Consider the following 26,024-nt stretch of genomic DNA (forward strand, 5'->3'; position numbering starts at 1 on the left):
GAGTCCTCTTTGAAACAAAACAGCCCTTAACACTTAAAACATTAGTTAACCTTTGTCACCATTACTAATTCATTTTACATTAGGACTTTTAAACACCATATGTCCATAGTTTCTGAAGTCCTGGATGATTATGGTCAAGATTATTTTCTTTCCATTTCAAGCTTTCTTTCCCAAACTCATTTGTTACTGACAGCAATCTATGAACAAGCAAAACAGAAGGGAGAAGCTGTAGCTGGCGAGCACATGAAAAAAGGTCTCTGGGATTAATTTCTTGGACTGTATATGTATCTTTTTGTCAGCAGTTTGACCTCATATTAAAACTGTGCCATCTCCAAGATCATAATTAATGTGTCCCAAAGAACCGTGTGAACTTCTGTTTGACAGGTTTCTAGGTAACTGGATGTTTATAAAGAGAAAAGTGAGTCTGGTCACTGATCAGCTACTGAAGCAGGTCCCAACAAGCATCTGCTCATTTGCTTAACCACTGCAACAATATATATGCTAACAACATTAAGGATGTACTATATTAACTCAGTCATTACAAGCCAAGAACAGCAGCCATAATAAAAATCTCACCAAAGAGAAAACCATCTTGTGCACTTTTTGTTTCTTTTTGCTTTGTTGTAAAGCTCAGGGATCGCTAGGAACTTTATAGACCGTCATAAAACTAAAGCCATCATCCCATTTTATTCCTGCACTAAATAGAGGTAAGAAACAATTCTATTATTCAATTAAAAACTTGTGCTAAGGGAGAAAGTCAGCTTAAATATACAATTTAATGAAAAATAACAACAAAAATTTTCTTAGGGGTGATAGTTAACCATTTGCAGCCAACCAGAGTAAGGATGTACAACCGATGGATTTTTTTTTGAAAAGAAGTGAGGAGACTTTTTGTGTATATAGTCCAGTAGTTCATATAACTAAGCAGAAGGTTTAACTAAGTACACAGTAGAGGATCTGCCACCTTTCTCTGGGCTTTCAGCTACACTGGCAGTTATTGACTAATCCAACGCAGACATACTGTATTTGTTACATTAGCCACTGACTGTTTTTAGTTCTTTCATTTTAGCAAGTACTTTTTAATGCACTTTCCCTTAATCTGGCTATTTTTTCATGACTACAGCAGTTTACTGTAGTCTTCAGAAACTTGTGCAGGGTTTATGCTGATCCTGAATGACCCTTGAATTTAGTTCCACTCACTCATGTCTTGATTTCTGCATAGTAAAAAATTGGGATAATTGCTAATTAAATAATATTTGCACAATATCTTGAGATTCAAACATCAAAATTGAAAACAGTAAGGTATTTGTACTCAGCTGCTGGCTTTCTGTAAAATCAGCCTGTGGAAAATTCAAGCACTATGAGGCTTGATGACAAATGACCAGAATTCTCATCTAATTTACTTAGTCCTGTAGTAATTTAACTGATCTCAATGTGGTAAAGTAAATATGCATTGGTATAAGGAAAGTAGAATAAGGCCCTCAGTTGTTTCTGCCATGGGAATCTGCTAAGCTATGTGGTCTACCATTAAGAATAAGAATTTCCACATCTGTCATTGCACAAAATATACGTCGTAATACTCTACCTTGAGATCCAAATGAAGAATGTACATTTGGTGCATGTACTGAATTCCCTTGCAGATCTGTTTTATGAATGAGATAGTATCCATCTCTGTCAAATTGTAGTTTTCATCAATAATTCGGTCAAATAACTCTCCTCCTTCCACACTGAGGAGAGAAAGACAATAAAGCAGTGACCAAGTCCAAATCCAATCCCATGCAGTTAGATTAATACAGAATTTACACTACTGACTATTTTCATCATTGACAGTCAAGTGCAGTAAGACGGGTCTACAATATAAACTTGTACCTTGATGTGAATTTTCCCAAATCTGGGTACTTAATTTTAAGGCAATTATTTTGTTCCTGATTAGCCTTATAAACCAGCATAAAAATCAGGATTATCCTTTTAGGCACTGAGTATAAGGATTAGACACAACACCTACATCTGGTTCCTCTTCGGTGTAAGATGTCTTCATTTGCCTCCCAGAATTGGAGATATTCTGAGAAGTTTGTTTCTTAGCTGACACAAAATAAAATTATAAACCAAAGAGAAGATATATAACACAGGTCTTTCTTGAAATGGAGCAGTGGCTTTACAGCACCAGTAATGTGGCACATCACTGGAAAAAATGCATAAATGGCTAATGGGAAAATTTTTCTCTTAAATTCTCTTTTTTTTTCTGTTGTTCTTGAATACATATTTCACATGTTCTTTCCTGTAAGAAGCTCTATTTCTAATTTCAGGAGAAAGCAAGAAAGAAATTGACAATTCTAGTAAAAGTGGTAAAGACAGAAAGGGAAAGAAAACACACTTACTATTCCATGACAAGTACAATGTCATTTTTAGATTCAAAGGCATCATATAGCTGGATGAGGTTCACGTGATTCAGCTGGTTCATGACATTGATTTCATTTTTAACTTCATCCTGTAAAGAGTCGTAAGTATTGCTTCAGATGCCTTTTTTCTAAGAAAGCTACATGAAACAGGACATAGTTTGAAGCAAATGTACATTATCCTCATGTATTTGCTTGTGGCAACCAAACACAGGGTTTTCCTTTGATTGCTCCTGCAGTGGTAGATATCAAGGTTATAGGAGTTACCAGACTGAACTCAGAGCCTGAGTGGGGACTGCTTCAGTAATAACTATTTGGTGGAAAAGGAAGAAGAGAGACCACTTGGACAAGTGGTGGGTTCACAGGGATGTAAAGAAAAAAGAGAGGCAGAAAATGGTTTGGTTCAAACAGCTGTAGGTGTACAAAATCAGGCTAAGAAAAGTCCAGGACAGTCCTCAAAACCTAACTTTGTAATCAGAGGAGAGAGAATGGTACCTCCATTCAGCCCAACTATTTTAGACATCCAGTTTAGGATGGGATGAATCATTCTGTGATGGTGTCAGTCTCTCTCCATTGACTACAAACGGATTCTTTCTGATCAGCTTGGCCACAGCTATACCTTAGCAACCTCAGTTAGCTGAGACAAATCCCACTCCTGAATACCATTAATGACACTGCTGTCACATAAAGGATGATACGCATCATGATATGAGAAAGCAAGCCACAGATGGCCAGGAGGTTTGCAAAACAGGCCAGATTAATTCCTCTCATCTGTATTTGTGTTGATTTCAGGAGCACAGATCATGCCTGTTATCAGCATCCCCCACAGTGACATCAAGTCACTGCAGCAAAGGCTACCGTGCGTTTGGAGGCAATATGCTATGTCTCGGGTCTGACAAATGTTTTTACTATTAAAAAAAATGCTAATAGGATTAACAGCAGAAAGAAAAAAAAAGAGTTAATATAAGTTTTGAAGGAGAAGGGAAATAGCACTAGAGTCAATGCTAATCCAGCAGGTCCTATGAGTGTCATGGCTCGTGAGACGCTTGGTCATGGTCTGTTGTGTTGCTGAAGAACAGGTTGGGATCCTTTTGGGAACAAAAGACTAATATCACACTCTACCAACCTTCTGTTTTGGACCTTTTGCTTTTATAATTTTGGCTGCTAGCTTGAGACCTGTTGCTTTCTCTTCACATTTGTGCACTTGCCCAAATCGCCCTCTAGAGAAAAGGAGGAGGAAAAAAAAATCATCCAGTGGTACTGGTGTCAACTCTGAATGTAAACTGCAATATAAACAACATAAATTATCCTCTCCCTTCTGGATTGCATTTCAATTGCTCTATTGTTGCTATTTTGTTGTGTAGATTATACTTGCTACTATTTATTTAGGCACACCAAAAGTCACACACTGTTCTATCTGGTATATTGCACTTACATGATTCACTATACTCACCTCATAACATACAATGACTAATCCCAGAGCAGTCAACATACTCATGCACAATCTGCCTCTCTCCATCACATCATTCTCCTCCATGGGAGGGTTGTGATTCCATGAAGAATCAAAGCCTTACCCAAGAGCACGCTGCCATCAAAAATTACAATATCCCTCTATCCTAAACAATGTCAGCATGAGAGATCAAGGAATTACATGGCCTGCCAGATTAACCTGCTAATCTATCTGAAAATGCATGTGTTTTCAGGGATGAGACCCACTGAGAGAAAGAAGACTACAACATGTCTCTATGTCCTGCTGGCTGTAATGTGAGGTAAAGTATTACAGCATCTTAGGAGCCCTGTCATAAACCCTGAGGGCATCTTGCTGACCTAGAACAATATCAAACACAGACCAAGTCTGCTGGTGCCAAATAGTTAGCCAAAATTCACTCACACTAAAATCAGCCTCCTCTTTTCATCCCTCTATAAAGACTTCCATGACTTTGGATCTAGTGGGGCATGTTGCCTCCATTCACCTCCCAAGCTGCTTGGTTGTAAATTTATGCCTTGCTTTCCAAGTTGATTTGCTTTGTCTGACTTACCCTCCCAGAATTTCATCCTCATTGACATTATAATAATTGTTGATCCCAACCCTTTTGGCTGAGACAATCCGGTGATCAAATGGTGCTGGTGGAGTAGGAATATCATCTACAAAAATAAAAACAGACAGATAGCATATGAGTGGTCACATGCAGTGCTTGTCTGTCTCATATTTTATTTCCTTTTTTGCCCAGATAAATTCATTTAAGAACTGAATACACTTACTGCAACCTTTATAGATAAGTCTTTCCCTGTTATTTAAGAAGGGGTTTATTTCAGAAGCTCTGGCTCAGAAAAAAGGTTGTTGTTTGGGAGCTACACTAAGACAAGGACTCCTTTATTAAGTTATCATATTCTGCACAACAGTAGGACCACTAGGCTGTGTCAGTGTAGCTTCGTGCCCACAAAGGGCCTCAGTAACTCACCCTTATCTCTGATTTTTTTAAATATTCTTTTCCTCCTCAGGTACTGTTAATAGGTGAGCATGTACTGTAACTCTCCAGTGGGGTAGGAAAAGAAACTGAACTCTCCTCCAGACCCAGCTAAGAAAGGCTATTTCCCAGCTTTTGCTGTTCACAGTGAAGAATCCTCTTCTCTACTGATTGACACAACTTGTCTTTTTCTGCAGTGTGGTCATCACCTTTAAAGATCACTTTTAGAGTTTATGCACATGGGGAAGTTTTGCCCTGGCAGATAGCATTTAGGGTTTCCAGTATGGCTCCGGATCTGGTATGGTAGATAGAACACATGGTAACTGACACACAGTGCTCTGAGGAATTTTTGTCCTTAAAAAAGGATGACAGATAAAAGGTAAGGAGGGACACATAGAAGGGATGTGTTCCCGACATCACACTGTAGCAGCAATGGAGTTTCAGCAAGACTCGGTGTTATTGTCAGGACCTCCACATGCTGGACCTTTCTGCCATCCTGATGTCAAAATCCCTGCTGGAGACCAGCCCTCCATGCCTAATTTGGACTTTTTACAGGCTGTTGTGACTTCAGTTTCATACCCACGTTGTTTTTCATTTGATTGATAACCCCAAGAGTGACCTTTGGCTGACCAAGGTGACAAATACTTCTTCAACTGTTTGGGAGGGCTACAGCCCCAGTGTTTCCACATGAGCTCTCTGGTTTGGAATGCCAGCTCCTTTTTGTGTGAGGCTTGTTGAGCAATTTTAAAACCATCCATTACTCCAGTGAAAAGGATCAAAAACACAAACAAAAAACCCCATGACAGCATGTAGCTGGCAGGAACACTTTGGTCATTAATGTAGCGGTAGATTGTCCTTATTCACAGTGAATGTCCATTTTTCCTGGACACCAGCTGTGTACCTAGATTTTTTTTTGACAGTATTAATAACTTACATGGTCAGGAAGTTAGTTCATGGTCAAGGAATTGTGAAAAGCTGGGGCTTCTGGAAGTTTGCCACCTACTTGGGATTCTGCAGAGTTTGAATTGCACAACCATAAGTATGGGTCTTTGTGTCTTACCAAGACCCACAAAATGCCAAGAAAACCTCTACCCTAAGGCAGAATTTGACTCTAACAACACAAATTCCAAGGGCTCCAGAATGTAAGTGACAGAAGAAAATGTCTTTATAAAAGCTCAGCTCCAAACCACTACCCAACTTTGGGCAAGGAAATGTTCTTTTAAAGAGGTCAGTCTGCTTTTTAAAACTACGTAAGTTTTTGCCTTCAAGACATTCCCAGCGACAGAATTTCTATTTTTCTTTTCCTGAAAACCAGAGGGGATTTCTCCCTATTCAAGAATGACCTCCTATTACAGATCAAAGATGTTCCAGCAGAGACACTCTAACCTTAATGCCATCCCTAACAATTTGCCAGAGCTCAGGACAGTTTATAAATTTTAAAGTTTTAGTACACTATCTCCTGTTTCCTGCTACACAAACCTGGCACAAACATGTAACAAATGTTTCCCTTCCACACTTTCCCCCCATTTCCAAAGCAAAGAAATTCATTCTGAGTCCTATGCATGCACATGCACACACAAATAGCTTCAAATCTTTCAGGCCCCCTTCTCATGTGCCACAATTTCACATACAGGAATAGGCACTGAAATTCTCAAGCCAGAGATCTAATATTAGAAATCTCTGCCTCAGCATGGTGAGCATGCTTCAGAGTTTGGTGCCTGAGCACCATTTATCTGACTGTTCAACAGCATCACTCAGGCTTCCACACAAAAGTCTGTATTTCTTTATAGGCGTAGTTGTTCTCACTTCACACTACAATGGTACAAATATAAGCAAGCTGGTTTTTCAGGCTACATCCAGAGCACTGCAGATTCCCTGCTAACACACAGTTTCAGCACTTCCACAGGTCAACCAATTTTGCCACGCATGATATAATTTCTCCCTCCACTTTATAGTTTGGAGTCTTAGCTCTTTTGTTAAAAGAAGAGGGAGAGAGGATAGTATTAGTGGAGTAGTTGTGGCAGAAGCAAATTAATTGTGTATAATTTCTGACAGAACAGAACCCTCTAAGATGGAAGCAAGCAGAACTGTGTTATTTCTCATCAGCTTAGGACATGGTCCATGAACAACTGTTTCCTGCCAGAGCTACCATGCACATCTTTTTCCCCTACCAATTACAATCACAAAATAATTCTCTTCTACAGATATCTCTCTCTGTTCATCACCTTAATACCCATGGAATTAAATGTTTTGCCTTTAAGATACTTCCTTTAGGAGCTTTTTATATTTTTAAATATGTCATCAGCGCTTTCTGCAACTATCCTGCTCTTTTTGTTATCATCTTTGATTAGACCTTCATCATTCACTCAATGCTTACTGCTACCGCTATGCTCAAATTGGCAGGTCTGCTCAGTATTGAACTATAATTTCCTGTACCTTTTTCGCAGCTTTTACACCTGCAAGGACAAAACATGGCATTAGTGCAGGATACACTTAAAGCAGAGCAAATTTAGAAACACAGGTGAAAAATGCCTACACATACATTGCATTCAAATAACATTACGTTATTTTGTTTCATGGTGTAAAATAAACTGGTTTAATATTCACTTTGAGAAATAAAAATGGTCCCTAAATTAATCACGTCAGCAAAATATTTCTCAATTACTGAAATTCTCACCTGAGATCTTCTAAACTTAACATTTGGCTATCAATCTCACCTTTAAAACAAGGGGAGAGTATTGGAATTTAACTATGTTCATATAGGTTCCTGAGAGCTTAAACCTGTTTATCCCTGAAGGGCTACATACAGTGTAGCAAAGAAAGAATTACAGTAAATAAATTTATCACTTTAATTGTCTGGGCCAAGTTTCAAGTTTGACATTGTTATATTATCCCTTAAGTTACTACATTTTGCAGTAAGTTAATTCCCAGTTGGCAATGGCCTAATTCCCAATGGTCTAATCTAGCCTTATTTTGCTCATATGTTATAAGACACTGCAGTATATAAACTGAAAAATGGGAGCATTCTCCTCAGAGATAAAGAATAGCATAACGTAATACCCATGTTCTTAATATTACCCAAGCAAACAACCAAAGCACACTGCTAATTCCATGTATGGTAGATTATTTGGCTGTCTGTTTTAAGAGTATAATTTCACTCAGAGAGATAAACATGTTTTTCACTTCTGCACTGGGCTAAATTTTCAACAATATTTATATTAACCAGCCACTTCGACTTGAAACTTGAATGACACATTTTTCTAAAGCATGGGTCTCTTAAGAATGTGCAGTACAAGCTTCAGGCCTTACCTTCCCTCTGGTGCCTCTTGATCATGGCTTTGTTCTGCCTCATCTTCCTTTTGGGAAGGAGCTGGTGGTTCCTCAACACTTTTTTCACTCTTATCAGCATTTCCCACCCCTTCATTCTCCCTCTCCTCTTGTTGTTCATCTCCAGGCACCTGATGTTCCTCCTTCCTCTCCTCATCTGTTGGGGGCTCACTCTCTATCTCTTGCACAGTTAGCCTTTGACAAGCATCATCAACAGCATCTTTTTCCTGCTGTTTTGCTGGAGCCAATGACTCCTGAACAGAGTTTCTCCTATATTCTCCTATATCCTGTTCTTCCTGAACAGAATTTCTCCTATATTCTTCTATATTCTGTTCTTCCTGAACAGAGTTTCTCCTATGTTCATAATAACTTTCGAAAGCCAAACTTTCTTCTTCCTTCTCTGATCCTTCAGTATGAAATCTGGGAGAATCCACTTCAAGCAGAACAGAACTTTCCCTCTTGGCATTTTCCTCATTGAGCTTATCAACTTCTTCTTCTTGAGAGCAGGACTGGCTCTTCTGGATGGCCCCCTCTGTAAGTGAAGAGATTACAAAGGAATCTGACAGTGGTTTTCTGATAGTCAGTAACAACATTAAAGTAGGGCTGCACACTTAGCATAAATTTAGTTGCATTTGGAACTAGGCATTTGCTTTTCTTTTCCACTGTCAAGGTCAGTTCAAGTGTCTCCTAAGCAAGAGCAGACTACTTATTCAAAACAGAGATGTCATGGGTCACAAATGCTTCCTTTGACACACAGCACTAGAAAATGTTTTTGTCACCCAAAATTATTGTCAGCCAAGTCAAGGTTAATGAACTTCTCAGGCAAAGCACTTTTTTGAGCTTGAGTTTGAGACCCTGTGCACAGGCATGTGAAAAGTAGATTGATGTCGCTTCAACAATTTTCACTCATGCTGTTGAGCACACATGTAACTCAAACAACTTCATTGGAGCTGCTCAGGAACATAATGGCTAGTTTTGTGCTATTTCTTAGGAACTAGAAACCAATCAGAGAAAAAAATAGTCCAACCTGTTGAATCTGGTGGCTTCTTTTCTTTTGTTTCTGTTTCATTCAAATGTAATTTTTCTTTGATGACCTGTGGAAAAGGCAATTGACATATTAGTCAATGTATATATACAGTTTACATATGGTATTGGTCCTCATGAAATTGAAACCTGATTTTTTTGGGTCAAATACAAATACTCTGTGTTGTATTTCACACATTTCCTATAAATGATGGTCCTTATTATAATCACTACCAAGCTGATTGAATTGGTACCAGTGTAAAGCAAGAGAAATTATCTCAGTTGTGATCAGCATCAGTGTTGGCATAAAAACAGCCCAGAAAAAATCAGGACTGAACCTCAGAGACTTAAAGAAAGAAACATCCAGAAATGAGCTGTTGCCCTGCACTAGCTTTTGCTGTTAAAATCCAGGTTAAACCAAAGCTCAGAATATTTAATATTCTAGTAAAATCTTCGGTAACAGTCTTAATGACAGATATCAAAAAGTTTCTTGCTGTTAATCAGCATCTGGTAACGGCTTTTTTAATGATGCAACAATTTATTATGGGCTGACTGAGACAGTAACCAGGAATTGGAGCATACAAGACATAACTTCAGCTTTGTAGCCTTCTCTTACCTACACTTTACAATGTTGCAGTGACATCTAGAGGTGCTTCATAGCAACTCAGGTCCTCTTAAAACCTCTTTCAGTTACCTTTGTGGATATTTACTCCTATTCCTGTTGTGGATATTTACTCATATTCTTACGCTGTGTACTGTTTCTTCACTTGCCATCCCCCAGACTTCTTAGTAGGGTGGTGACCATGGTCTCTGCTGTTGCTTGGTGCTCCTTTTTCACCTGCTTTCTTCTTCCCACAGTACTATGAAACTGGCACTAACATTATTATTAATCGATCCACAAGGTGTGAAAAATGCAGATACCTCCAAATATTTTCAAGAGGAACTGCCAGCTACAGCAGTGTTATGTGTATCCCAACAAAATATATAGAGTCAGGAACTTAATTTTGAGTGTCTTAATCAAGTGATTAGTCCCACAGCTTAGTCATATTGTACTCTGGGCATGAACCAGTTCTATTACTAAACATTTGTTCTGGTAAGCCCTCTGCACTTTTTATGCTTTTTTTTTTATTATTTTAAATTCATCAGGCTATATAGAAAATAGGCATGAAATCGAAGCAATGTGTATCCACTATAAACAGAGTTCAAGGGAAAGGAAATTCCATGAGAAGCAAAAAAGAGTTGAGGAAAAACTGGATGTAACTGCATGAAGGATTTCAACAAAACTTTTTCAGAAAATCTTGATCTGCAAGGGACAAGGAAACTGTAATATGAGCGTAAGATCTGAGACTGACAATTATTTGGGATGCAGTTGATCCCAGGAGGTTGCAGGCCACAAAATGAAAAAGGCCTCAATACAACTAGGTAAGTACTCTTGAAATATAAATCAGAGCCTTGTTCCCATAGAACTTAAATGTAAATGTAATTATTCCAGATGGATCACAGGGAATCAACCAATGCTCATTTTGCTATTTTAATGGTGAAAGGCACCAAAAAAAAAAGGAGGGGGAAAACTCAGACTTATTTATTCTGCAATGTGACTGCAATTAGTAATGCACTCAGATTCCTGTAAGTATGTCAGTCTCACCAGACCACTGAGGACATCAGCTCTGATCAAACACAGTCAGCTGAGCAAATAATCAGAGAAATGGCCTCCAAGCCCTTTGATGCATAGGGCCAGATTTCACTTCTGCATTCAGAATTAATTGCAGACACACAGCGCTTCCTACTAAATTTTGCTGTAGTTTGCAGGTGTGAAATACAGAAGCCAGCTTTTGAAAATCCATCAAGTAGAAGGAACACTGGATGGTGCTGAATACCTGAGACTGCCAGGGCATTACATGAAATACTGCAATGTTTATTCAAGCACCATTTCTGATCTCTTACATTTTAACAGCAGACAAGGAGCTCATACTAATTTAAATGGGGGGGGGGGGGGGAAAGAATACAAATTAAACATTTACTGGTATTCTTCAGAATCAATGTGCAATAAATGCAGGGGCAATAGTGCACTAGAATAAGAAATACAAATATAAAGACTGGATATCTGTAGACACATGAATAATTTAAACATGAACATCCAAGTCTTCTACATGTTTAGCTATTTGCAGTAACATGTGACTTCAACTTGTCAAATCTTGACCTGGCAATAAACCCAAGAAATTTTGCTCACTATTTCTCCCCTGTAAAGGGTAGGGGTTCACTGGGTTCTCTGGAGCTGACAGAAGTCAACGTATCCTTCCCATCCCAGCCACAGGAGGTACAAAGACCTCCTTGTAGTTCTCCTTGTAGTTTTTCAGGGACATGTGTGAAGTCCAATCCCAGGTAGCTGCTCTGAGAGCCCATTGGTCCCAAAAGCTTTGACACTCTTCTGAAAATCTCAGCTGAAAGGTCATGTGGTTTGTTAATTGCATCTACCCCACCTGAGTACACTTCGTACTACTCGTCTTCCCTCAGCAGTGCTTTCTTAAGGATCTTTTTAACTTTATCTCTAATAATATTTTATTTATTGATGTATTATTCTTCCTGAACTTTGGTGACATGACTATTTCCAGTCTGTATTTTCTAAAATTAAAGAAATTAATATTCCTTAGTGGAAATTATGCCTCCATGTTATTTTTTCTTCTTTCTTAATGACTTGAATATGCACAATTGGGTTAATGGCAGTGCAGTCATTTTTCCTATTCACACAAACCAAAAGCTTTCAATTAATTTTCCATTTTCATTTCACAAAAGGTTAAATATGAAAGCTTGCATTGTGACCTTGTAATGTATACCAAAGCAAAAATGTGTCTGCATCTACGCAATTTGTTACTGCATCTTCAAAAATACATTTTCCAGACTTAAACATAGTCTTTCATACAAAGTATTGCTAGACTCTAAGTAACAGAGATAGAATAAAAGCCCAGGTGATGATATAGAATAATGTGAGATAGCCCAGAAGCTGAAACTTCAGTATAGACCAATGGAAAAGAATCCCTTTTGGAAATTATTTAAATTGACTTTAGAAGCCTGCAGAAATTAAGCCATAAGCAATTATATACACAAATATAATATATTCTAACAGAAATTTCAAATGCAGCAAGAAATTAATGTCTTTTATAGACATCTGACTCCTTTTTAATGAGCTCTACATAGTTAAATTCCTTCTTTATACTGTAGCAGTCCTACCCTTGGAATGTTTTTTTAGCTAACTTTCAAATTTTTTTATTCACCTAATAAAACTCTTTGATTCTTTTTTTTTCCTACTGCAAAAATTTTTATAATGAATGGCCTCAGGAAGCAGTCTCAACCATTTAGTTAGACATCCTTTATCACTCATCCTTTATCACCCCGTCACACTAAGGAAGCATGGGTTGTTTAGCTCAGAGAAGAGGAGAGACGGGAGACCTTATCACTCTCTACAACTACCTGAAAGGAGGTTGTAGTCAGGTGTGGGTTGGTCTCTTCTCCCAGGCAACCAGCTGTAGGACAAGATGGCACAGCCTTTAGCTGTGCCAGGGGAGGTTTAGGGGAAGAAGTTCTTTACAGAGAGAGTGACTGAGCAATGGAATGGGCTGCCCAGGGAGGTGGTGGAGTTGCTGTCCCTGGAGGTGTTTAGGAAGAGATTGGATGTAGCACTTAGTGTCATGGCCTAGTTGACAACGTGGTGTTTGGTCAAAGGTTGGACTTGATGATCTCAGAGGTCTTTTCCAACCTAGTTGATTCTGTGATTTCATTTTATATCAAGACATTATTCTCAACTTCCACCTGCCACAAATCTTTGCATATGCCTAACCCACATTTTAACTCAGTGTTGCTTTCTCATATTCTTGACAGTTTGCAGAACTGTATTATGGCAAGATATCCTGGTTTCGTGTAAGGTCCAATCACCATTCATTTATCAAAATGATTAAGTTATGATTAAGTTCCTTGAGATTTATAATTAATGAATTTCCCTAACAGCCAGAAGTCAGCCATGGGCTTTGCCACCTGAGCACTGTACTGTGAATGCTCCCAGCATCTCCTCATCGGTACACAGGAGAATTCATCACATACCACAGAGACCTTGGGGAAGCCACATGCACGGTGATGCCTCCTGTGCTATCTCTCAAAGCTGGACTTCATCCCCTCCTGCCCTTTTCTGTTCCCCTTCAATACACATTCCTTTTCCCCCCAGCAATGTAAAATATTCAGTGAAAGTATTTCTGATACAAACTTATAAATGCTACAAAGTGTACTCATGGGAATTCTGCTTTTACTGGCAGGTAGTACATCCATTTCCATGTCATTATTTTTTTGCTACACTACAACAACTGCTGGCACCTTCAGGCAAAGGTTTTGACTGTTCCATGATTTTTATAGAGCTCCTTGAAGTAGATAAATAAAGCATTCTTCTGTAAAAACCAAACTCAAACCACGAATATACTCTAATCACACACAAAAAATAAGCTCTGAGCCACGAGAATCATGATTCTCCCAACAGGAAATACAAGACAATTTCTGTGTGACCTGCTGCCTTACAAATACATTGGTAATGAGATAACAATGTCTGCTTGTGAAAAATCCCCCAGAACAACACCATCCTAGGGGAGAAGCTGCGGATCAGTGAAGCCAAAGCCTTGTCCATTCCCTACTTCAGTTTGCTGACTTCCCACCTGCTGTGCTGGAGAAGCAATGCTTATCCTGTTTCAAACAGATGCTTCCTCCTGACAAGCCATTCTTTTCAAAACAGGGGATCTTACACTGAAGAGTAGAAAAGGTTTTCATGCAACCAGGCTCCTGATAGAGCCCATGGCCTCAATGAAGATGCAATATATTGCACTAACAGTAACAGTTAGATTCTAAACATCTTTACTTTTGCCTTGAGGTCTATCCACTGTCATTTAACAGAGGCAGTATTAAGCACAAGAAGAGCTTTGGAGGTAGATTTTTAACTCCAATTGACTGGTATAATTGCAATGTCTCTGGAATACACAAAGGCCTATAATAACCACCAGCAAATCTGAGGCTACCAATACACCCACTAAGACCAGAGCATTCAGTATTACCTGGCTTTGACACATCCTATCCCTGCATTTGGGAAATCAAATCAACCCATTAATATCATTTTTGGATTTCTCATCTGAACGAACCGGAGGCAACGTCAGGCAAGCACAACCAGTGAAGAATTCAGCTGCTTGTCTTACCAACACATTGGACAGCCAAACATCTCTCCCTTCTCTATACTGCTCAATGTCCATACATGTGTGATGACTGATAGGGAGCATGTGTGCCTCATATGCACCTGTGCCATAACCCCGAAATTTTCCAGGTGCTGTTCTTCACTTTTCTCCATTACTATTAAATGGGTCATCTTCCAAAGTGTGTTCCACTATTCTCACAGTGTAAGAAAGGAGCAAAAAAATCCATCTTGAAAACCAAATCATTGGCAGATCTCTTTAACTGTGGGCATAAACCACCCATTTGTCAAACTATTCCAGTAATTTTTTTTGCTACAATATCAGTTAAGAATTCCCACCGTAAAGAGGATGTTTCTCAGCTTTACTAACTTAGCTGAGCTAAGCTTGCAATGACATGAATGGCAAATATCTTCAGACTTTTTGAACTGCCCTTCCTAATCTGTTTTGGAAAAATCATAGTTGGGAGATTTCCATCCAAAGGGTTATGAACTTAAGAAATTACCCCCTAGAGCTTTGATGACTCACTTATAATGGTACTCCAGAAATGCAGGTTTCCTATTAATGCACTTCATTTAACAGGAAGGGGGTTTGGGTGGAAGGGAAAGGCCTGGGATTTTTTTATTTCCCCTTTATAGACAGATCTTCTCCTTCATTTTGATAAATGAATGGTGATTAGACCTTACACAAAACCACGATATCTTGCCATAATACAGTTCTGCAAACTATGGTTTCTCACCATGCAGAACCCAGCGAACGGAATGTGGTGGGACTCTTTCCAGGCTCTGTTGGGGCTGCTGCCCAGTCACCCATCACCACTCATCCTCACTGCTGCACGTGTATGCAAAACCCAGGGTGCTGCTAGGATGGCACAAAATTAGTTGTGTTCCAGAGCAGCCACTGTTGTCATTAAAAGTCAGTGTGGTGGAGACCCCACATTTAATTGCAACCCAGCTCTCCTACCAGAGAAAGTAGTCAAGCCAGGTACCCCTGCTATTTCTGATTGGGGCTGAGAGGAGTCATCACCAGAAAACTGCCTAGATAGCTAGGACACCTGATTACAAAAGGTGAATCTTAGATGACTGCAGTGGACAAATACTTATTCCCTGAGCAAATCCTTCCTACCTCCCTCTCATCTCTTTGAGGAACTTTCTGCTTTTACAAGACTAACCTCTGATGACCTGTCTTGCATTGCTTTCCTGAACTTACCAGCTCTTGATCTTCATCATGAGGTCTCCCGAGTTTTTCAAAGGAATTGTATTAGATTCCTAAAATGGTCACTCTAACACATAGGCATTAACGTCATGCCCACAAGACATCTGATGTGGCACGCAGGTATTTAGAAATCAGCTGTACCTGCTTTGATTTTACACATTCCTCAGATTTGTAGAGAGAGCAAAACCACAACAACAGTGCCCAGGGCACGATCCTATGCATGGGATATTGTACAGCACACAGCAAGTTCTGAAGATAAATGAAAACAAAATTAAACACTATTCTGAATTGGAAGTGTGTGAAAAGATTCTTAGGGTTGTCAGTAAGGGAGAGCATGGGGCAAAACGAGATGAAAACACTGTCCTGAGAAAACACACCAGTTTTATAGACATTCAGAGGAAGAATTATAACTCTAATGTATTATAGATCACTCAAAAACTGAAATACTTCTACCAAGAACATATTTAGGTAAAGCATCAGTCCTGAGGGGAAGAAGAGCATTCTGGAGTATAATGGCACCTGACAGTGCTGACCAGCTGCATCGTCCAAGCAAAAGACAACTATCAGCTGAGATTCTGCAAAAAGCCTAAAACCACCAAATACAGCAGAAACTCTGGCAAACAGATGCTAAAAAAAAAAAAAAAAATTAAAAAAAGAAACAATTCCTGCCTATTTGGCAGGAAGATGAAAAATACACAGAACATGGCCAATCTGAAGAGAATTTAAATAATGCATAAGGGACCTGTTAGTATTTGTAGGCAAAATGAAGGAATCAGAAGAACTGTTATAGACTGAGGCTGAATGGATCTTAAAACACATGTGGCAAACAGCAGTTTCATTGTGAGCTCCTACTAGAGCAGCCCATGAGCTGCAATTGCAGTGGAGAGACAGGAGGGTTCAAGCAGAAAACACAGCTCCCACTGGTGAAGTGTCTTTAGTGTGGAAAACAGCCCCAAACTGCTAATAGTTGTTAGTCCTACAGCAAAGCCAGTAGAAATGTCAGGAAACCAAAGCTACAGACACCTGCAGGCAACTGCAGGAAGTTCAACACTGTTTTATGATGGCAACAAAATGGACTTTCTGACTCTCCAGGTGAGTATTTGCAGTTTAATAGTACAGAATCTCTGAACTGTTTAATTTGGAGGAAATAAATGAAGTATTATTTTACCCTCTTTCTTTATAAGTGGAAGAAATAGGACTGAAAATGGAGTTAAAGAATCATTTTGAAACAGGATTATCACAGACTACTTAAAAAGGTGAATTTGAGGAAAACCTCAAGACTTTTAAAGACCCTTATTGTAGAACTGCTGATTTCCCTGAGTGGTAATAGCAACAAAATAACTTAACACGACAAGTAATACATGCTACTACTCTCAGCCATGTGGTGATAGGGTCATGCTGCACTCAGTGGAAAACAGCTGGGAGACATTTGGCAGCATCGACAAAGCATGAAGTGTCTCCAGGCTACACAATATTATAACTCCAACCCAAACCAGAAATAAACTAAACTCCTGTATGAGGCAGTAGAGGTATTTCAGGATGGCAGTAAAAGGCAGGAAAGCAGAAATTTGCTTCAGAAGAGAGCAAACCCTATATTTTGTAAGAACACAAAATATGCCTGTGGAGCTTGTGATGAGGAAACTGTTTCAGTTGCTGCTGAAGCCATAAAAGAGATTACGCATCCCAGCTGCTTATCACCCCTTCTTTACCTCTCATTCTCCCTTTTCCCTCCCCATTGTTATGCCTCTTCCAAAGCTCTCTACTCAACCCCGTTCTGTAAAAAGAGAGAGCTAGAAAAAATTAGAAAACAATACTACATTAAGCAAAGTGCAGCACCTTTCTAGAGAAGAAAGAATGGAAAGGCAGGAGATTAAGCAGTATGTAAACACAATTCATTGCCTTGTCCAGTTGTACCCGTGGCCAGCTATTGCACCACCTACTAGTAATTCATTCATAAGAATGATTGGATTATTTTGCAGGACCAGGCTGGGGAAAAACAAATATTTGACAGACAGTTCAGCTATTAGAACTAAGAGATGGCATTTGCTCATAGTGGGGCAGGGTGGATGACAAACAGGCACATCATCCAAAACATCTGACCATCTCCCGCAGTGCATAGAAGTGGGTACTGTCCTTCTGAATTAACTGTAGTGAATGTATTGCCTTGTTGATGGCTGCACAGGAACAGAATTCTGTATATGTCTAAAATGATTGAAGAGTTGCTCATGTTGCCATACAAAGTCCACCGAGGATACCAGAGATGTTGTTCTTACTGCCTGGAAGCTTGCACTTCTGCAGGGTCAGCATTATTCTCAATTGTCATTAGGTGGGGATTAGTCAGGAGTGGAGATTGTGAGAAATAAAGATTGATATCTGCACAGTCAGGTAAATTGCTATGTCACCAGGCATCAGTGGTACCTGTCAGGTGTAAAACTCTGCAGGAGTGAGACCCCTTATTTCTCTATTCTTTTGCTTTTCTTTTTACTTTAATCACAACTATATAAAACATCACTTGTAAATCCAGTTCATGTCAAGAAGAGGCACAAGCAACCAGCTTCACAGCATCTCATGGACCAGTCTTTTGACTAACTTGCTCAGGGATGCTGTTCCTATACCCTCACCCAGAGGATAGTCTGTTTGCCCTGAATGCTGGCACACACTTTCTCCTACTAAGCCGACAACCAAGCTGAGCAATCTCTGCTGAAGGATATCATACCATGGTTCCATTACTCTTAATGCAGGGATGACTTCAAGTCTGTTTTTACTTAAACCCAAGATGACTGTTTACTAAAGCCAGCTGTTCTTCATGAGATAGCTTGATAATTTTATGATGGCCCTTTTCTAATAAATCAAATGCACAGAGGAGGTAATGACAAGCAAACATATGTATGCTATCTCATAAAACAAACAAAATATAAACAACGTAATAATATCACCAGCATGCTTCCAGACGTGCTTATGCCGCCCTTCCTAAGCACATGTGAGACAAGTTCCTACCAAGTCCACTCAACATTGCTGAGAGTTTGCCTAAATAAAATGAATCAGTGAGGGGATTACAAATGTAGCTGCTGTTGGAAAAAGACAGTGACTCCACTTGCTCCTGTCCTTTTCGGGTCCTTGTGAGTAGCCTCTGTTTCTGTCATGTTCAAGCCCCCCTTGCCTCTACTTCCGTGCCTCTTATAGCTCCAAACTCTCCATGGGGCACCTGAACCTCTGCCATCCTGGCTCCCCTCTGGTCTGCCAGAAGCACAACCTCCTCCTTTGACGTGCCTCTTCCACTACACCCATTGGCTCCCACAAACTCACCAGTAAAGCCTGCAAGATCCCCTCCTTTCCCCTGACCCTGCATTTCTAGTACAGAGAGCTTCACATCTACTCTGGTCTCCAGGAGCTGCCCGTTCATTAACATGCCAGGCCTGTTTCAGTTTACATTTATAAGTAGTTTAGATGAATATGTAATTTCACCAAGATATGTAGAGCTCTACCACAAACTGCACTGACAGCCGCATTACAGAGGTGACCTGTGGGTCTCACTCTGATAGGGCTTTTAAAACAGATGTTTTCATTGATGCTTTGAAAAGCAAAAGAAGTCCTAAACTCAGATGATCCAAATAAGTAATCTTTTCTAATCAAAGTAATGGTACAAAACAAGAAAACCTCTCTTTTTTTTGAAACTTCTTTGTTGAAACCAGTCCAGCCTGATATTCAAGAAGGGCCTGTAATGACCATTTTTGTTGTCAATCTTCTTGGGCAAGGAAACAATTTTTCCCTTCAGATAATCATGTTCAGGAAACAGGGATGCACAATTTATATCCTTACATAGTGGCAGATCTCCCAGTTCAGTTGACAGAGCTTTATAAGATGCTTCTATGCTGCTACTCAGCACTGACTGCTATTTTTATAGTTTCCTTTGATGGCTCAAATGCTTCTTTGCTTTTAGAAAAACAGTCTCAAGAACCATTCTTTAAATGAACCCGAATGTGACTTTTCTGAGAGAAAAAAAAGTAAGGCAAAACAGAACAAAATATGAAGGGCAACCTTTTTGGTTCACTGTAGGTTAATTAAATACCGACATACTTTGTTCACAAGGAATTCCTTAATTTTCTTTACCAAACAAAGAATACTCAAACTACCTTACAAGAGCATATTATAGTCAATGGAGACTTTCAAGAGTTTTTTGGTGGTTTTAATCTGAACTGTAAAGAACATGATGAAACTCCCATTATGGTGACACGGGCATTTTTTACCCAGGGAAGTTTACACAAGCTGCAGCTCCAGTTACAGTAACCCTACCTCAGATCCCAGTTTAGAAGTCTCCTAGTCCTCACCAATGTCAGCAGAAATACCAGATTGGAACAGCACACTTAAGATGTTCTTTGAAATAAAGGACAAACATATGTACATTTCCTGACCCAAGGAGGATTTTTACCAGTTTCACTAATCTCTAGACCCCAGAACACATAACATTACTGCTGCAACTTGATTCCCCCAGATAATTATAAATCGAAAGAAGATCATAGAAAATGCATGGCCAGAACCCAAGACTCCTGAAGTCTGTGTCAATCTTTGTCACCCATGTCAGTGACTCCTAGTTAGGTTTTACAACTGCAAAGAAATAATTAGAAAAAAATGAAGGTCTGTATAAATAAGTAGGTTTTCTATATCTTTTCCACTGAAACTTGCACAGTTTGTTCCTATACTTCTCTCTTTTAGAGTATATTGGTGGTTGTCTCTTAAATGCCAACAAAATGAAAAAGCTGAATATATAGCAGAACATATCCGTAGCTTGCAATGATCCTTGACAAGATGAAACACAAACCTGGGCTCACCTTTTCATTTTTCTTCTTGAGCAGGTCACCAGCTGTTGTCTCCGAGAAAACGTGCATCCTAAAGGGATTTCCAACTCCTTTTCTATAATCACCTACCCTGCAAACTTTACGTTTTGGAACATGGTGTTTTACGCTTGAATTATGAATTATTAATGTTTTCACCTTCTCAACCAGAGGCCCTACAAGTTTCTGTAGTCCAGAAACACTTTGTTCAAGTCCATCTAGTCTTTTAACCTGCTGCTCTGCATTCTTGTTTATATCACAAAGAGATTTTTTCATTTTAAGGCAAAGTCTCTTCATTTCATTACTTCTCAGTTTTTTGTTTCTTTCCATCCTTGATCCAGGTTCTGATGTTTCCACCTTTACCATCTCAATATCTTTTTCAATGCAACATATTTCTTGAGAAACACTGTTAAGCTTCTTAAGAACATTCTCTTGCAGAGTCAACAGCTTATCAATTTTCTGTTCAAGTAAGGAAAACTTCATATCCATGATGTTAAAACTTTCAGATGTGCTGACATCACTGCTTTCAACACGAAGAATTTGAGGAGGTTCCATTCCAGTATCAGGCCCTTGGTTTTGCAAAGTGTTTGGATCAAATATTTTGGCCAAGTTGTTGACCACAGACGTAGAAGAGGTCTGCCTTGCTGGTTTGGGTATGGGAAGGAAACGCCCTGATGATCAGCTGCTTGTCAGTTGCAAAGGCTTCCCATCCAGGCTGCTCAGATACACAGCCAAGTTTGGTAACTCCAGCTCAACTAATTTATAAACTACTCTCATATATTTGACTAAAACAGAGGGAAGAGAAACCCAAATTATTTAGGAAGAAAAATGTCTTTCATCTATTCTTTTTTTTTACATATATATATATATCTCTATCTGTTTCCAAATGATGTGAATATGGAGATGCATATCCTAAATTGACTCGGTTCAGTGACTTTAGCCCTAGCAGGGACTGAACTATTTGCACGCGAATGGCATTTGACAGCAAAAAGGCTACACGATACGTGAGAAGTCTTTAAGGGTAGGAACACTTTGGCAGTGGTGTTGTTGCTTTTCAAAAGCCTAGTATGTAATGTGATCCCTGCTCTGAAGAGAATAAGGGTCCTTACAGGGAACTCAAATGTGGCTGCTTGAAATTGCTATATTTCAAGGTAAACTTTTCAGATGAAAACTTCTATTCCATGAAAAGCCTGTTATGCCAGGCAGGAAGTCAATAGACTGGTTAAAAAACAAATACAAGAAAGAAAGTAAAATAAGAAGGAGACATTGGAATGCAAATATTTGAAAAAAAATTCAGAGCCTTTTTATCTATCCTATGTCTCAGCTACCACATAGCTAGTTATGCACAAGCAATTAATTTCATAGCCAGTATCTTCGTGTACTTCTGTATTTATCAAGACTGTGCTAATTTGCCACAAATGAAGAGGCTTTTATGTCTTACTATCATGAGGTCATATAATACCAAAATAGAACATTTGATAGAGACTCAGCTCTTTTCTTTGTTTGCCTGACAGTAAAGGTCTCAAAACCAGCGATTAGTATTCATAACTCAGACAGTTTATTTAAATGTAGGTCTGACTTAAACAGTTTATTTAAGTGTAGGTCTGAATTGCTGAACACCTCTCATCTTGGTTAGAAAAATAAAAACAGAATTAAAAAGAAAGAATAAAACCAGAACTACTTCTCATCTTAAGTCAACTATACTCCACATGAGCAAAAAGCAAATCAGTATGGATCAGCTTGATGGAGACAGGCTGCCTCTGAAATACAAAGAAAAGGCTAACTTGGACAAATGACAGTCACAGATTGACCACACATAGGTCAGTCTGCACTTGTGCCATACCTCTTATAGAAATAAACACATAAAGCCATGTTTTGGTTGAAAAACATCCAGACTGTTGCTCTGTTCAAAGGATCAAGAGCTTCTTTTGTGATCCCAGTCAACTATTTCTTTTGCCAATCTCAGTTTCTCCATCCTTTAAATGGGGAGCCTGAGAGATAATTAGGTAAGGCACATAGTGAGTTCTGAATATCTAAAACACTAAATAGCTTTTCAAAATTGCATGGTCTTCTCTTAATTTTAGGTGCCAAACATGTCTTTTAGAAACAATCATAGCTGAGGTTTTCAAAAGCTTCCAAAGGCATTCTCCCACAATCATTTATGACTCAACATGTAGTCAGTGTTGACAAGGATAAGCTAATTCAGGAGCTTGTTCTCTGGTTACTGCAGGTTAATAAAGGAAAAAAGTTCATCAGTACATTTGTCACCTTATGAGATCAGCATGTTACTGCAAATGAAAGGTGAACTGTGTTCATGCATGACCCTAAAACATGGATCGAAATCTCTTTACATAACAGACATCACCAAGAGGTGACCATCATGTGTTAATGTGCACAGCATATTCACTGAGCAGATTAAGGTTCAATTATTTTAAAATAGGAAACAGGATACAAAACAAACAAACAAACAAAAAGACAAGGAGTTTAGAGATCCCTATTTCATGGAAAGAATAATATACAGGACAGCATTTAAAAAAAAGACAAAGTAATACCAAAGCAAAGAATAGCACATCAGTTCCAGCAGAGTAGTTATGCTTGAACCCTTTTGGCTTCTTCTGTTTATCTCTGTCAGAAACATGAACTAAACCCTCCTAATAGTTTTGTATCTGCAGAAGCCCCTGTTGGACACGAATGTCCAGAAGAGGTGTTCTCATGTCTGTAAAATGGCCAGGCTGGGAGAGCCATTTAGCTTAGATGAAACATCCCTGCAGGAGTTCATGGTGAACTTTCACCTGTCCTCTGCCCGCCCCCCCACACAAAAAAAAAGGTGAAAGGTTTATTAGACCTTGCCACCCACTCATCTAGGACTCCTGCTCTGGGGGATTTCATAGGCAAAGCCTGTCAGTCACAAGAATTCTCTCCAAAAGGAATATTTTGTGAAAGCAAGAACTTATTAAAAGAAAAAAGAAAAGCACATACAGATAGCAATGGTAAAATCATGTGTTATACTAGTGTGCATAGCCACATATGTTAAACATTTAAATCTCTCCTAACAGTTGCCCAGGGAAATGTTATGTGAAATACCTCAAACCAGTACTATAAACACTAATAAAAATTTTAAGCTCTGTGAGGTAAGATCCTATAATCAAGTACCATCAGTAAAGTCCTCTTGATTTAATATTATACCATGACATACAAAAATGCCAGACACTGAAAACATAGAAAGCACAGTATAAAAATGCTTCTTTAAAAACTCATCAGTACATGTTAGCAGTTCTGTCTGAATCTGAAGTGGAAGAGAGAACTGCTGTGTAGGGGTTAGAAATAGGAATAAAAGGAAGAAAACTAACATCAGCTTGCTTTCTAGGCTCAGAAAGCCCTTGCCAGTAACTTCTTCATAGCTGGAATCTGTGATCCCTGCCTCTTGCTTTGTAAAGTGGAAATAACCTTACATATTTAGATACTTTTGAGGAGTTCAGTGAGAATTAATCGATAAGGGAAAGTGTTCTGTAAAAAATAGTGTCATTTAAAGTATTTGAACATTTCTTTTTTAGTGTGATGACTCATTACAGCTACTTTACTAAATTCAAAAATATTATATGTAAATAATTTGAGCCATTTATAATGGCATTTATAAGTACCTGAATGCACTTTTCCTAGTCACTAAAATAATCTCTTAGCAACTATACCTGTCATTAAGGCACAAAGCTGATATAAGAGCTTTCTTATTTTCATCTCACAAATTTTAATGATGACTGGTCAATGGATTTGCACAGCACCAAAACTGCTAAAAAGTCTGTTGGAAGTTAATGGTGTGAGTTGCAGCAATGGCTACCTTTCATGAACTGAAAACAAAGAAACACAACCAACTAAAATACTTTAGAGAGAAAGCAATTTCACTAGCTTTAAAGATGACACGATTACCCATATGCCAAACGCTGCCTAATATTACAATTCAGAATATTAATACTAGGCCACTACACCTTGGCAGTGACAATATCAGCCTAGGGGCTGACTCTAAACTCTGGGAATTTTTCCACAAACACCTGCTAATCAACTGATAAAACGTGTGGTGTTTGATAATCTTCCATACAGTTTTATTTCTTTTATACAACTGCGGCTCCATTGATGATGAATTCTTTTGAGTGGCTTTTACATCAAAAAAATTGACTCATAGTTCTCTTTTATTTCAAGTTCATTTGCAAAAGGCTTTAAAGCATCATGTGCAATTTTCAAAGTGTAGTGGCATCTAAAATTTGGAAGAAATAGCAATGTAGTAGCAATGGATACATTGCTCCTACTGTGACTTTCACATTTTTAACGTCTGCAGACATGATACAGTGAGCCTCTAAGAGATGTGATAAAACTCCATCCTTCATAGAGACATAGTAAAAAGGGCTAAAGGTGAAGATTTGACAGACTAGAGAAGTAAAGTTTTCCTTTTAATTCCTCTTGTGAACTCAAACTGCAGTCAGTGTTATTTTCTCTGCACAGATATGGAAAGCTGGCTAGCATCAGGAAATTAGCACAGCATGTGTGTTTGCTGCCCTAGCTCTCTTAGCTGTCTGCTTCTGAACAGTGATCCTCCAGTTCAAGGGTGCACAGACCAAGATTTTAGCACATTCTAACCTTGACCCTGAGACTAGTTCAGTTAGTTAGAGCCTGGTGCTAACAACATCAAGGTTGTGGTTTCAATCTCTCTATGAGCCATTCATTTTAAGAATTGGACTTGATGATCCTCATGGGTCCCTTACAACTCAGAATATTCTGTGACCCAAAGCGTGTGAAGGGCAGAAGGACCCCAATGCCACAGTATGTGATCTCAGTCCCAGAGGTATTAGAGAAAAAAAATTAAAAAATTATCATAGTCCAAAACATCAAAACAGTCTCTAATCAGCAAAAAGAGGTAATATTTTGGGGTGTTTAATTTCACGTGACAACTTACCAGTTCAAAGAAAACCTGCTTTCTGCTTAAAAAAGTTGTTCACTAAGTTTTCACTAACTCTTGGACCTCTGATCATACTGCTGAACTATTAACTACCCTGCCTTATCTTATCTTGTTCTACTGGACCCATGTGAAATGAAGTTTCCCTTGCCCTCCCTGTCTTTTTAGCCTGAGTCTTTTCTATTTAGTTCAGCTCAGTTCTTCCTTTTTCCCAACAATTACAGGTCCAGACAGAGCACCTTGTAAATTTATAGCTGCTGGCATCAAACATTATAAACAAGAGTACAAGTGGAAATGTTTGAGTTATAGAGTCTTATTCCAAATTTTTTGAGCTGTAAACCATGTACCAGGATATGCCACATTTTGTGGAAGACTGCTACCACTGAAGTTTATCTGGAGAACCACAGTCATCAGTCTTGAGTTGTTCCAGACAAGGTATCTCAAAAATCCCTATGTACAGTTTAATATTTTACTGTTGTGGAGGCTTGGGGTGTTTTTCCCCCAGAAAGAACATGGGGCCACCTGCCATGCATGAGATGGCAGCACGCGTATGACGCACACTCCACATTCCAGCCATTCCTAACTCATATGTGTAAACAGCA

At 38.9% G+C, this 26,024-nt stretch overlaps 1 protein-coding gene across 5 annotated transcripts in view; it reads right to left on the reverse strand.

The window, feature by feature from the left end:
* Positions 1-26,024, reverse strand: part of MYLK4 (myosin light chain kinase family member 4) — a 213,884-nt gene that overhangs the window by 144,934 nt on the left and 42,926 nt on the right. For 3 of the 5 annotated variants that reach the window (XR_007906641.1, XM_051799448.1, XM_051799447.1), the window contains exons 1-8: positions 20,475-21,377; positions 9,219-9,285; positions 8,174-8,723; positions 7,301-7,320; positions 4,436-4,541; positions 3,523-3,616; positions 2,379-2,488; positions 1,586-1,727 (exon numbers count right to left, since the gene is read on the reverse strand). Coding sequence is in view for 4 of the 5 variants with exons in the window: in XM_051799448.1 (XP_051655408.1) it covers positions 1,586-1,727; positions 2,379-2,488; positions 3,523-3,616; positions 4,436-4,541; positions 7,301-7,320; positions 8,174-8,723; positions 9,219-9,285; positions 20,475-21,032 (1,647 nt within the window). In the remaining variant the exon portion in view is untranslated. Of the gene's footprint in view, positions 1-1,585; positions 1,728-2,378; positions 2,489-3,522; positions 3,617-4,435; positions 4,542-7,300; positions 7,321-8,173; positions 8,724-9,218; positions 9,286-20,474; positions 21,378-26,024 lie in introns of those variants that run through there. The other 2 variants (XM_051799449.1, XM_051799450.1) reach the window with 1 other exon arrangement.

This window comes from Manacus candei, unplaced genomic scaffold (genome assembly GCF_025592945.1).
Source record: "Manacus candei isolate 608988 ecotype Guabito, Panama unplaced genomic scaffold, ASM2559294v1 h1tg000049l, whole genome shotgun sequence".
NCBI classification, from domain to species: domain Eukaryota; kingdom Metazoa; phylum Chordata; class Aves; order Passeriformes; family Pipridae; genus Manacus; species Manacus candei.